The sequence below is a fragment of the Cetorhinus maximus genome, chromosome 17 (genome assembly GCF_964194155.1).
Source record: "Cetorhinus maximus chromosome 17, sCetMax3.hap1.1, whole genome shotgun sequence".
Lineage (NCBI taxonomy): Eukaryota > Metazoa > Chordata > Chondrichthyes > Lamniformes > Cetorhinidae > Cetorhinus > Cetorhinus maximus.
In genome coordinates, this window is record NC_135895.1 from 17,985,956 (window position 1) to 18,000,780 (window position 14,825).

Sequence of the window (14,825 nt, forward strand, 5' to 3'; positions counted from 1 at the left end):
TAAGACCAAGATAGATTGGTTCTTGATTGGTAAGGGGATCAAAGGTTACGGGGAGAAGGCGGGAGAATGGGTTGAGAAACTTATCAGCCATGATTGAATGGCGAAGCAGACTCGATGGGCTGAATGGTCTAATTTCTGCTCCTATGTCTTATGGTCTTATGGTCTTTCCTGGGTGGGTGTATTTTGGGTGTCTCTGTTTCATGAGTCTTGATGGTGTATTCTCCTTTTAGGCAGCCAATCCCCTGGAACACATCTTTATACTCACTCAGGATGTCATCAATGGTGACAGTCACTATTCTTTTGATTAGCTTCAGATTTTCACAAGCTTTGATTCCAAGGATGGGTTTTGCATCAGTTTTCACACTACGAATGGAAGTGCTTGAGACTGTTTTTGGTAGTTTAAGTGCGCACTTGTCTTCTACAGCAACTTTTTCATCTGTGTAAGTAGACAGCTTCACTTTTGTTTTAGTTAGCTGTTTTTCTTTCTTTATCTTACGATACAGGCTTATGGGAATGACATTTGCTTGTGCACCTGTGTCAAGCTTGAAATTCACCATCATGTTGGCAATTTTTAAATCAACCTTCCATTCGTCGTCTTTGGAATTTGTTGTTACTTCACCAACGAAAAGTTCAGTTTCAGTGTCTGTGTCATCATTTGCAATCGTGTGCACTTTCTTCGATTTACACACCTTAGTGAAGTGATTTCGTTTATCACAATTCTTATGCTGCTTTCCATAGGCTGGACAACTATGTGGTAAATGTTCTGTTCTGCATCAGCTGTATTTAAATGTTTTAATAGCAGTTTTGTTCTTTTTACCTTCAGGCTGTCTATTTGTTCTTTCCCGGGGCTGTTTCTGTTTAACTGCATATAACTGCTTGACTGTGTGCGGTTTAACATCTTCCGTCATCCGTTTAATCTAGCATTTTGTTGTTTCTACATTCTGCAGATATTTATTGCTTTCTCTAGCGTGCGATCAACTCCTTTCAAAAGCCGTTCTCTCAGAGAGTCATTTGCGATCCTGCAAATTATTCTATCTCAGATGAGTGATTCTTCAGGCTCTCCAAATTCACATAATTTAGCTTGTTTTCTCAGCACAGTATTGACTAATGTTGTCACTGCCTTGCGTGCATGTAAAAAATAGATATCTTTCATATGTGATGTTTTTCTTAGGGCTGCAGTAGGCTTCAAATTTTTCCATTATCTCTCTTTCAAGTCATTTCGTTTCTTATCACTTTCAAACGTGAATGTGTTATAGACTTCAAGGACTTCTTCCCTTGCTACATGAAGAAATATTGAAGACTGTACTTGAGGGTCTTTTTTATCACTGCCCATCACTGTGAGGTACAGCTTGAGTCGCTGTTGGAACCTCCTCCAGTTTTCACTGATATTGTCCTACAAACTGAGCTCTGTTGGTGGTTTCAGAACCTCCATTGTTTAGTTTACTTCTGACACCATTGTTTCTTGTTTCTTGTTTTAATGATGCACACAGGCCATCGACATTGTAGCTGAGCTAACTTTATTGATAACACATTTTCCTAACATAAACACATACCTGCAGTATCTGAACTCTATCAAGACAATGTGCTATCTGACCATCAAACCACAGCTCAGGTGACCCCGTATATAGTACAGAGTACCATATAGTGTCTAATACTGGAGTGCCCAATCACAATCAGCTATTGCCATGACAAACTTCATTGAAGGTGTTGTAAGCAGAATTTCTAGTTTTGTTCTGACATGGATTTGCATGTTAAAACAACATTTTAAATGATGAAGAGCAGGTTATGCAAACTTTGGAGCTTCATTATAAGCTAAAAATATATCAAGCTAAATGGAGCCTAAAGCAGGAATTCCTGATTCAGCACAGAGTAGGAGGGTTCACACATAGTCCATGAGGGAAACGTATTGGTCTACACCAGGTCCCTCATGCAGATTTTTCTTTATTAATTCATGGAAAGTGGGCATCGCTGGCTAGGGGCAGCATTTATTGCCCATCCCTAATTGCCCTTGAGAAGGTGGTGGTGAACTCCCTTCTTGAACCGCTGCAGTCACTGGTACATCCACAGTGCTGTTAGGAAGGGAGCTCCAGGATCTTGACCCAGCGACAGTGAAGGAACAGCGATACATTTCCAAGTCAGGATGTTGAGTGGGTTGCAGGGGAACGTCCAGGTGGTGGTGTTGCCATGTATCTGATGCCCTTGTCCTTCTAGATGGCCGTTTTCGTGGGTTTGGAAGGTGCTATCTAAGGAGGCTTGATGGGTTGCTGCAATGCATCTTGTAGATGGTATACACTGCTGCCACTGTGCGTTGATGGTGGAGGGAGTGAATGTTTGTGGATGTGGTGTCAATTAAGTGGACTGCTTTGTCCTAGATGGTGTCAAGCTTCTTGAGTATTGTTGGAGCTGCACTCATCCAGGCAAGTGGAGAGTATTCCATCATACTCGTGACTTGTGCCTTGTAGATGGTGGACAGGCTTTGGGGAGTCAGGAGGTGAGTTACTTGCCACAAGAATCCTAGCCTCTGACCTGCTCTTGTAGCCGCAGCATTTATATGGCTAGTCCAGTTCCGTTTCTGGTCAATGGATGTTGATATTTGGGGATTCAGCAGTGGTAACGCCATTGAATGTCAAGGGGGGATGGTTAGATTCTCTCTTGTTGGAGATGGTCATTGCCTGGCACTTGTGTGGCACAAATATTACTTGCCACTTGTCAGCCCAAGTCTGGATATTGTCCGGGTCTTGCTGCATATGGACATGGATTGCTTCAGTATCTGAGGAGTTGCAAATGGTGCTGTACATTGTGCAATCATCAGCGAACATCCCCACTTCTGACCTTATGATGGAAGGACATTGATGAAGCAGCTTAAGATGGTTGGGCCTAGGAGACTACCCTGAGGAACTTCTGCAGTGATGTCCTGGAACTGAGATGATTGATCTCCAACAACCACAACCATCTTCTTTTATGCTGGGTATGACTCCAGCCAGCGGAGAGTTTTCCTCCTGATTCCCATTGGCTCCAGTTTTGCTAGGACTCCGTGATGCCACACTCGGTCAAATGCTGCCTTGATGTCAAGGGCAGTCACTCTGACTTCACCTCTGAAGTTCAGCTCTTTTGTCCATGTTTGGACTAAGGCTGTAATGGATAAACACAGTAAGAGAGGAAATATTATCTAAATTACCAGGTCTGGATGAAATGAATCTCAGACTATTAAGGGAAGCAAGGACAAGGACAGCAGATAGCTGGGAACACCACCACCTGGAAGTTCCCCTCCAAGCTACTCTCCATCCTGACTTGGAAATATATCGTGCTCCTTCACTGTCACTGGGTCAAAATTCTGGAACTCCCTTCCTAACAGCACTGTGGATGTACCTACACCACATGGACTGCAGCAGTTCAAGATGGCAGATCACCACCACCTTCTCAAGGGCCTTTAGGGATGGGCAATAAATACTGGCCCAGCCAGCACTGCCCACATCTCTTGAATTAACAAAAAAAGGGAGGAAATAGTACAGATTTAGCCAAAATTTTCCAATGCTCTGGCGATAGGCATTGAAAATATTACTGGTCATTTAGAAAGGCATAGATTTATCAAGAACAGTCAGCATGGACTGTTAAAGGGAAGGTCCTGTCTGAGTAACTTGATTGAATTTTTTGAGGAGGTAACAGTGGAGGTAGCGAGTTTGATGTAGAACATGCATTTTAGCAGTGCGTTTGACAAAGTCTCATTTGGCAAAGTTAAAGCTCACAGGTTCGAGTGAAAGTGGCAACTTGAATCCAAAATTAGCTCGGTAGCTGGAAGAAAGGACTAATGGTCAATGGGTGTTTTTGTTACTGGAACATTATTTCCGGAGGAGTTCTGCACATCTCCAGTCCCTTGCTGTTCATGGTATATATTAATGATTTAGACTTAAATTCAGGGTGGTTAAGAAGTTTTCAGATGAAACAAAAAATGATTGTGTGGTTGATAGTGAGAAAGAAAGCTGTAGACTACAGAAAGATATCAACAGACTGGTCAGGGTGGGTGGAAGAGTGGCAAATGGGGTTCTATCTGGAGAAGTGTGAGGCATTGCATTTGGAGGGCAAAGAGGCAAGAAATTACACAAATGGTAGGATTATAGTGTAATCAGTGGAGGGGAACAGAGGACACTGGATTGAATGTCTGCAGATCCCTTGAGGTAACAAGACAAATAGATATAAAGAAGGTGCGTGGGATACTTCCCTTTAATAGTCAAGGCATAGAATATAAGAGCAGGCAGGTTAATGCTAAAACTGTATAAAACACTAGTTAGGCCACAACTGGAGTATTGTGTTTAGTTCTGGTCATCGCAGACATGGGAGAATAGCTTCAAAATATCAAAAAGCAAATTTAGCAATAATAGTGGGAGATTCTTCTGCATGCAAAGGTAACATGTTGAATGGCATTCAGTATAGGATAAAATCTTATAGTTGTTTAAAATACATTTAGATACCATGAAGAGGGCTGCAGATTTTTCCAGATCATGAGATTAAGGTGCCTATAGTTATGTTGTGGAGGGGAGGCAAGTGGGGACCTGATAAATGTTTGAATGTTGGAGTCCAATGGTGCAATTGGGTGTTAGAGAGGAGATTTCTGAAGTTTTCACCAGAACAGGTGAATTTTCACCATGAGGAAAGGTTGGATATCCTGGGGTTGTTTTCTTTGGAACAGAGAAGGCTAAGGAGAGATTTAATTGTGGGTCAGAAAATTATGAAGGGCCGAAATGGAGTGGAGAGGAAGGACTGATTTCCTTTAGCAGAAACGTCAGTAACCAGCGGGCATAGATTTAAAGTAATTGGCTAATGTTGAATCTTGGTCTTTAGTAATAAATGTCAAGGATTTAACGAATTGGAACAGCGATGTGGGCAGTGCTCCCAGTACTCTGCCACTGGAGCAGATCCAAGTTAAGTCACCGAAGATGAGATTCTGTGTTGAATGTACTTTACGAAAAACAACATTATACATTTTTTTTAAAACGTGAAAGAAATTCATTGAAATATCTTTTCTCAGATTACATGGTACGACATCCCTCCCAGCTGATAAAGTCAAGTTACTTTTTCTTTTTCCAAGTGCCATGGCTTCCTGAATTTGTTCTTACAATAAGTGATTTCAAGGTGAGCAATGATCCAGATGTAAGTGAACTGGTTGAGAGAGCCTTTAAAAAGTTTTTAAACATATACTGAATATAATTCCTTCATAGTTTTACTTTTTAACACAGTAACGTTTCCTATTTATTTTATCCAGCAGTAAGTTGTGTGACTGTGTTACCCTGGATGATGAAATACAAGAAGATACTCTTCATAGTCTTCATTTAATACAATTATAGCATTAGTTTTGAATGCCAATAACAACAACGTTATTAGGAATAGTGTTACGTTTGTGCCTGCCATTTAATCTTGAGGTTCAGACCACATCCGTTAACTAATCTAGTTTACCTAAGCTTTGAGTAAGTTACTTCCTCATTATGTATTCTCAACCATCCAAGTGGGACCAGTTTTGCTGGGTGCCACACTACCTGCAGGACACATATTTACAATTATTTTGTGTTTGTCATATAGTGTACACTCAGGCGCATTATTAGGAAAGGCATGCAAACAGCTTGTGGTGCAAGAAGACCTAGAGACAGATCTTAACTTTGTGCAAATGTAAAACGCATGATGGTAAGCCAGAAACCTGTTCCACGTCTCGTTCCAGTTTGACTCCTGTTGACGTCAATGGAAATAAAATTCAGGGGAGATGCAGAATGGGTTGCCAGCTAATTATCACCTGTTTATACTGTCACATAAATTCAGTAACTATCCCTTAAAGACTGGGAGAAAAGAAAACAGAATCAGCCAGGAATTAGACAGAAATAATGTGACTGCCACAAAATATGGTTACGTAGTGCATCACAATGTAATTAAATAATGCATTCAGTGTCCAGAATAACCACAAGTCTGTCAACAGCAATTAACCAATTTTGTGTTCTAGGTGTTGAAGTACTTATTCACCAGTCAGAGCACAGGCATTAGGAGAAAAGGCTGCAAGATGACTGCGGATGAGATTGAAGCCTATCTGTACATCTTTTCCCAGCCTGGAGCCTTCTCTGGACCACTCAGCCACTTCAGAAACATATTCAGGTACACTGATTACTAGAGTTGAAAAAAACAAAGCCTGTGCAAAAGTTAAGTACAAACGTACGATGATTTTAAAGCCCTGTGATTATGTGACCCATTACACTTGTTTGGTTTCATATTTGGATTCAAGTACTGCAGCTAACTTAAGATAAGGATCCAGGCTTGGCGGGTATTTGCAGAATCTGTCAGTCAATTCCCATCACTAAGATCCAGCAAAAGTCTGGAAAGATGCACTCTCCTATTTTACTCTCTTCTACCTCTCTATTTATCACTAATTATTTTTAGTACTAACTTTGCTATACCTCAATATCAATAACTTACCTTTAGGGAATAGGAAATAGGCTGCAGCACAAATCAGAATCAGGTCAAATTTCTGTCTGATATTTGCTCCTGTGAAACACCTTGAGACTTTTTACTGTTTTATAAGGGCTATATAAATGCACATTGCTTTTGTTGTTGTCCCAGACTAAAAAGACAGATGGAAAACCAGCATTGTTTTTGACAAGGCTATGGCATGAGAACTGTACCACATCCTTCACCGTCGCTCTGCCACCTCCTTCACCGTCACTCTGCCACCTCCCTCACCGTGGCTCTACCACCTCCTTCACCGTGGCTCTGCCACCTCCTTCACCATCACTCTCCCACCTCTCTCACCGTCACTCTGCCACCTCCCTCACCGTCGCTGTGCCACCTCCTTCACCGTGGCTCTGCCACCTCCTTCACCATCACTCTGCCACCTCTCTCACCGTCACTCTGCCACCTCCCTCACCGTTGCTGTGCCACTTCCTTCACCGTGGCTCTGCCACCTCCTTCACCATCACTCTGCCACCTCCCTCACTGTTGCTCTGCCACCTCCTTCACCGTCGCTCTGCCACCTCCTTCACCGTGGCTCTGCCACCTCCTTCACCGTAGCTCTTCCACCTCCTTCACCGTGGCTCTGCCACCTCGTTCACCGTAGCTCTGCCACCTCGTTCACCGTGGCTCTGCCACCTCTCCCCGTGTTACACTGTCACCTCCTTCAGTGAGAAGGGCCTCTAAATCTTGCTCATTGAAGTTTTGAACTTGCCTCCCAGGTCTGCCATAGTTGCTTGAGAACCTCTTTGGGATCTTATGTCTCACATTGACTCTGTTCCTCCAAATTTTGTAGAAGCTCAGAAATAGCCTGGTGAGAAATGACTACAGAGCGATGAAAGCTGGGGAAGAACATACCTCTGCCTCTGGGAATCTGCTGTCACTTCATGGCTTTTAAACCCTACAGCAACACATATTCTTTCCACTCATTCCCAGCAATTTATTCCCGAAGATCGGAGGTCCTGCTGAATCTTAATGCCTGGACCTCATTAGAATTATTCTGTTTCCTGCCTAACATCAAATATTGCCCCTACCCAGTGGATCTGGCAGCTTCCTCTTCCTTTTGGCTGCTGGGAAGCCCCTCCCATAGCTGCTCATTTGAAACTATTGCTAAAATCTTTGGAACGGAGCCTTATTTAAGTGTTATAATGGCGGGCCTCCAGAGTGGGTTACTTGAATGCCTCCAAACCCACACCAGAGTAGGCAAACTTTGCTGACTTGCATACACCACCACACCCCACCCCCACACACACCCCCACCACCTCCCCACCACCCCAACCCTAATCAACTCCCTGCTGTCTTGGGGAGATTAAAACTCCCCCACCCTCCACACCTCCCAAGATTTAGGATTTCAGTCCCTTAACCTGCTCTATATCAATCAAGTTTACGTTCTACCTTCAGTGACTATTTCACCATAAATATACTTTCTCATTGGCTTTTAATGTTTGGGTTTGATAATACTTTTGTCTTCACCATTGTCACAATAGCTGTAATCTGATTTTTTTTTTCTTCCTCTAAGGGAGCTATTAATACATTTCCTTCTTTCCTGTAATGCCCTACACTTGTCCTTCTATCACTTGTCACTGTATTCAAATGTGGGTCACCACATCATTTTAACCTTTTAAAATCTATAGTTTGAAAGAATCATTTGAAATGCAAGCTTAGAAATTAAACATCAATAAAGTCTTAGGTGGAATCGCTAACAAATATACTCTCTCTTACTTTGAAATGATGCATTTTTTTGAGGATCTTCACATTCAAATCCTAATTTAACAGTTTGCACCAGGAAGTAGAAAAATGTAGCCTCACAAATTTCCAATGCAACGGGCGAGATTTTGCTGTTTCAGGGCATCTGACAGCATTTGTCATTTGTTTAGACTCGTCCCTCGAATCCTTCAGCTATAAAACGTGTTTGCATCCAAAGTAATAGAAATCGTGAGCTGATAACTGTGTTGTGAGGGAAGCAGGGCACCTGGGACCTGAGTGAACACAGCAAGCAAGTATCTCCTTCAGCAATGAGATTCAAGGATTGGAAAATAGCAACAACAGAAAGGTTGGGTGGGAGTGGGAGGTTGAGTTCAATGTCAAATCAGGTACAACAAGGGAAATAAAGAGAGGGAATAAAACATGGGGTTGAGAGAGAGTGAAAAGAGGGAAAGGAAAAGTAAGAAAAAAGCATTTTAAATTTAAAACTTGACATTTTTTAAAAATCTCCCCAAAAAATCCATAACCTGGGGCAGGATTTCCTGGTCGGTGATCGGGGGAGGGGATGCGGGCTCCGCTCACCGACACGTAAAAGGACGCGGGATGATGTCGGGCAGAATTCCTGATGTTAACTCGCGTCATTTCAATTTTCGGGTTGGCAGGGGCACAGCCGAATCAGCTGTGCACCCACCGACCTGTCAACGGCCAATTGAGGCCATTTAAAAAGTAATTGCAGTAGTTAAGGGACCTGCCCATCCAACCTTAAGGTTGGTGGGCAGGCCGGGAGCCCTGGCGGGCTTCAGAGAAAGCATGAAACCTCTTCCACGGGCGGGATGAGGTTTCATGTAGGTTTTTAAAATTTAATAAAAGTTTAACTAAAAGTAATGGACATGTCCCAACTCATGTGACAGTGCCACATGAGGGGACATGTCAGGGAAATTTTATTTTTATATTTTTAACATTTTTGAATTTGGCGCTGATCTCCCTGAGGCAGCACTTAGCCTCCGGGTAATGAGCGCACACGCGCGCGAAAGAGCGCACTCTCGGACGAGGGAATCTCCCCCCCCCCCCCCTGCCCACACAGAGAGCGCACAGCGCTTCCTGGCGGATGTCAGGGTGGACGGGCCTTAATTGGCCCACCCACATAAAATGGCGGTGCACCCTTGATCGGTGGTGCGCCTGCACACGCCCACTCCTGAACTTCCCCCCCGACAGGGGGAAAATTCTGCCCCTGAAGTTCGTAGCTACCGCGCAAATACAACAATTTAATCTTTCAGTGCATTTTAGTAGTGAGGCCGTCAGTGAGATGCCATTTCCATGAAACTAACAGCAGAGTGGCGCAACTAATAGAACAACTTGTGAGCCATCGTATTTAACTGTGCATCTACCCTGAAGTTGCTGTACCATTTACACATGAATAATGGCAAGCGCCATTCGCCTCACCATTATCCTGACAGCAAAATCTGGAGTGAATTGAAGATTTCAATTGGGTCCAACTGGGAATTGGATGCAAAGGGGAGCAAATTTGGTGAATGAGTTGACTTAACCTGTATGCCGCCTAGTTACCAGTGACACTTACACACCTTTGTACTTGTAAATGCTTTGTGGGGATGGAATACCTTTGCAAGGGGGAAGGGACCATTTATTTGGGGAGAGAGACTGCGAGGTTCTTAAGCAAATTGATATGGGGAGTGACAAGGTATTGGAGGTGTTGGCAGGCTTCAAAGTGGACAAATCTCCAGGTCTGGATGATTTGTGTCCCAGACTGCTGAGGGAGGCAAGGGAGGAGATCGCAGGGGCTCTGACCTAAAGTTTTTAATTCCTCTCTGGCCACAGGGGAGGTGCCAGAGGACCGGAGAACAGCTAATGTGGTTCCGCTATTTAAGAAGTGTTGTAGAGATAAGCCAGGGAACTACAGGCCAGTGAGTCTCACGTCAGTGGTAGAGAAACTATTGGAGAAAATTCTGAAGGAGAGAATCTATCTCCACTTGGAGAGGCAAGGTTTGATCAGGGATAGTCAGCATGGCTTTGTCAGAGGGAGGTCATGCCTAACAAATTCGATTGAATTTTTTGAGGAGGTGACCAGGTGTGTAGATGAGGGTAGTGCAGTTGATGTAGTTTATATGGATTTCAGCAAAGCCTTTGACAAGGTCCCACATGGGAGACTTATAAAGAAGGCAAATGCACATGGAATACAGGGTAATTTGATAAGGTGGATTCAAAATTGGCTTAGTTGTAGGAGGCAGAGGATGATGACAGAAGGATGCTTTAGTGACTGGAAGCCAGTGTCCAGTGGCGCACCACAGGGATCTGTGCTCGGTCCCCTATTATTTGTCATTTATTTAAATGACATAGATGACTATGTGGGGGTTAGGATTAGTAAGTTTGCGGATGACACAAAGATTGGTCAGGTGGTTAATAGTGAGGTTGAGTGTCTTGGGCTACATGAAGATATAGACGGGATAGTCAAATGGGCAGATAAGTGGCAGATGGAATTTAACCCTGAAAGGTGTGAGGTGATATACTTTGGAAGGAGTAATTTGACAAGGAAGTATTCAATGAACGGCATGACACTAGGAAATTCTGAGGAACAAAGGGACCTCGGTGTGTGTGTCCATAGACCTCTGAAGGCAGAGGGGCATGTTAGTGGGGTGGTGAAAAAGGCACTTGGGGCACTTGCCTTTATCAATCGAGGCATAGATTACAAAAGTAGGGAGGTCATGTTGGAGTTGTACAGAACCGTGGTGAGGCCACAGCTGGAGTACTGTGTGCAGTTTTGGTCGCCGCATTATAGGAAGGATGTGATTTCACTGGAGGGGGTGCAGAGGAGATTCACCAGGATGTTGCCTGGGATGAAACATTTAAGTTATGAAGAGAGGTTGGATAGACTTAGGTTGTTTTCGTGGGTGCAGAGAAGACTGAGGGGCGACCTGATCGAGGTGTACAAGATTATGAGGGGCATGGACAGGGTGGATAGGGAGCAGCTGTTCCCCTTAGTTGAAGGGTCAGTCACGAGGGGACATAAGTTCAAGGTGAGGGGCAGGAGGAAAAACTTTTTTACCCAGAGGGCAGTGACGGTCTGAAATGCACTGCCTGGGAGGGTGGTGGAGGCGGGTTGCCTCACATCCTTTAAAAAGTACCTGGATGAGCACTTGGCATGTCATAACATTCAAGGCTATGGGCCAAGTGCTGGTAAATGGGATTAGGTAAGTAGGTCAGGTGTTTCTCACATGTCGGTGCAGACTCGATGGGCCGAAGGGCCTCTGTGTGACTCTGTGATTTATTTGAAACTAATTATTTTTTAAAATGCTCTGTGACTGTGTGCACTGCTGGCAAGGCATGAGTGGGTTCAAGTGTGAATGATGTACTGCTTCAGTTAAATGTAGGCTAGTCAAGGTTGGATTGGCAAGTTTCCTTCCCTGTAGGAAATTAGTAAATGACTCAGGTTCTTTCCGTCAATCTGCAATTTTCTTTTTTTTTTCGATTCTGCCAGTTCAGAAATAATTTGCTGACATTGGAACTTTGGATTGCTCATGTGGTACAATAACCACTACACAACTATACTCTGTACTATGCCTCTCTTTACAACAATAATATAAGCTTCAACCAGTCCCATTGGACCAGAATAGTATTGGTGTACATAAGATCACCAAGTTAATTGCTTGAAAATTAATCATTTTGACTCAAGCTGTAATTCTTAATAAGGTCAATGTTTTAAAATACATTTATCTCCATTATAGTATGATTATGTTTGTGACGAAGGGTGAGAGTGAAGAGGCTGCTTGTATTAGTGTAAGAATCTAAGTAATTCACTGCATAATGATTGCCTTCATAAAGCTTGAGGAACTGACAAATTCTGCATATTTTCAAAAACAATTGTACAAATTTCTGTTTATGGTTTTTATAAGCTATGTACCCAACATATTTTACTCTACTTAAATAGCGTAGGGGCTAGACCTTTCACCTCGGGAACTGATCAATTATGAGTACCTGGCACATGCAAAGTAACTATTTGCTTGGCTGACCATTTATTTAAGTTTTTGCCATTGTTTGGGCTGATGTCAAGTGTTCTGCTTTTGATCTTTAGCCAAAACATCTCTCTGGTAAATTTCAATTATGTGATAATAAACCTTTCTGGGTTTCGTTTCTCCTCGGTTTAGGTGATAAGGAAATATCCATTCTGATGACCATAAGTGAAGTTTAATATTGCCGGTTGAACAAAATGGGAAAATAATTATGATTTAAGGAATTGCTGTGCCAAAAACTGAAAAAAAATCAGAAGGAATTCAGTTACCAAGGAAGCAATGCAATCAGTTGGCGTACAGTGCCTGTTCACACTCAGCTTGAAATCGCACACTATCATATTGGAAATAAACACTTTCGAAATTTCTCATTACACTGTTTTAATGAAGCCATTACCCTGTTTAAGATAAATGGGTTATTGCACTAACATGATGGTTAATAACATCACACATCGCAATTTGAGCCAACAAGACATTTATGGGTGACTCTTTGCTGATGCACAGCCAAATAGATAGTGAAGAAGAGTCACACGGTCTCGAAACTTTAACTGTTTCTCTCCTCACAGATGCTGCCAGACCTGCTGAGTTTTTCCAGAATTTCCTGTTTTTGTTTCGAATAGACAGTGTTAGTAGAAGAAAGATTTGGATATATATCGCAACTTTTATGAGCTCAGGACATCCCAAAGTGCTTTATAGCCAATTAAGTACTTTTGAATTGTGGTCACCATTATAATATAGAAAAAGTGGTTGCCAATTTGCACGCAGTAATGTCACAGAAGCAGCAATAAGATAAATGGCCAGATTAACTGTTTCAGTAATGTTGGTTGAAGAATAAATATTAGCTAGACCACTGTCTTCATACTAGTGAATTTTCACTTTTACTTAACTTTCATCCTGATTTTATTCTATTTAACTCGCAGTAAAGACTAGAATTTTGACCAAATTGCATTCTATCATCCTGTGGTGAAAAGTCAATTCAATAAAATAAGGCTACAAAGACGCAAATGAAGAATAAATTGCATTCTGTTAATCTCGCCATCATATCAAAGATGAACCCACGACCTTTAACATCTAGAAGGACAAGGGCAGCAGATAGAGGGGAACACCACCACCTGGAAGTTCCCCTCCAAGCCACTCACCATCCTGACCTGGAAATGTATCGCCGTTCCTTCACTGTCGCTGGGTCAAAATCCTGGAACTCCCTTGCTAACAGCACTGTGGGTGTACCTACACTATAGGGACTGCAGCGGTTCAAGAAGGCAGCTCACCACCACCTTCTCAAGGGTAATTAGGGATGGGCAATAAATGCTGGCCTAGCCAGCGACGCCCACATCCCGTAAATTAATTTTTAAAAATGTGGGTGTCATTGGCTGATCCAGCATTTATTGCTCATCCCGAATTGCCCTTGAGAAGGTGGTGGAGAGCTGCCTTCTTGAACCGCTGCAGTCCATGTGGTGTAAGCACACCCACAGTGCTGTTAATAACCCCTCTATCCCAAATTTAAGTACAAATTTAAGCAAAAGCATAAATTTGAAAAAAAACATTGTCTTTGTCCCATCCACCCTTTGCTCAAAACCTATTACATCACTAACTTTTCCCAGTTCTGATGAAAAGTCATCGACCTGAAATGTTAACTCTACTTCTCTCCACAGATGCTGCCTGACATGCTGAGTATTTCTAGAATGCTCTGTTTTTGTTTGATTTCCAGTATCCGCAGTATTCTGCTTTTCACGGAGAGACTAATAGAATTACATTTCTTTTTCATTTGCAGCGTGGTAATCCAATTTTTTCAAGCTAGATAAGCACAGCAGAATAACAGAATGCAATAAATTCACATTTCGGGGCTTTGTTGTAAGCTAACTTTCACCTTGGTGGTGTTCTGTTTAACTGAGAATGAAAGGTCATTCAGGCCAGTTTGTGATGAATTGTGGACACTTTTAGTGCTCTGGTTGCGGGGTGGGGGGGCTGGTGGTAGATGCTCAATGGAAATTGAGTGAAACTGACAAACTCTTTTCGTGGAAGATCATCAAGGCCGACAGAGAAAAGGAAACTTGAATTCCGCCTACCTCAAGTAGAAAGTTAGTGGGCTAGCCCACTGTACGTTCAAGCCCCTTTCTCAAAGGAAGCATCATACTAGAATCCTCAAGGTTGCCGCACTTCAGTGAACCAATATGGCTGCTGAACTTGGTTCTTCTACGTGATTCGCCACATGCCGAATCTCTGATTTTTCTTTATTTGGGCAGGCACAAAACGAAGAGATGCACGGAGAGAAAAGAAGTACCAGCAGCATCAACACCTCATCAAGGAAAGGGCCATCCAGAAGGGATATTGCATTTTTTTTTAATGGGCTTCCCCAGAAGCACCCATTCCAAATGGGCACTGAATATCTGTAGCAACGAACAGATATTTAACCTGCATTATTTGGGGGGCGCTAATCAGGGTTGGGTGCATAGTCCGGGGGCTAGTTGGGGGGTGAGAGTTAGTCGGAGGGCGTGGGGAGGGTGTAGCTGGGGGTGGGGGTATAATCAGGGGTGGAGGGATTGTTGGGTGGGAGGCCGGGGTGGGGGGCTGTCTGCTGGTGAGGGGGGGGTGGGGGGGGGTAGTCGACAGAGTCTA

The 14,825-nt window shown here is 43.1% G+C and overlaps 1 protein-coding gene across 1 annotated transcript in view; it reads left to right on the plus strand.

Annotated features, from left to right (window-relative positions):
- The window catches only part of ephx4 (epoxide hydrolase 4), a 48,992-nt gene that overhangs the window by 25,488 nt on the left and 8,679 nt on the right, over positions 1-14,825 (plus strand). The window contains exons 5-6 of the mRNA XM_078561810.1: positions 5,027-5,130; positions 5,987-6,135. Of these exons, the coding sequence (XP_078417936.1) occupies positions 5,027-5,130; positions 5,987-6,135 (253 nt within the window). The remainder of the gene's footprint in view (positions 1-5,026; positions 5,131-5,986; positions 6,136-14,825) is intronic.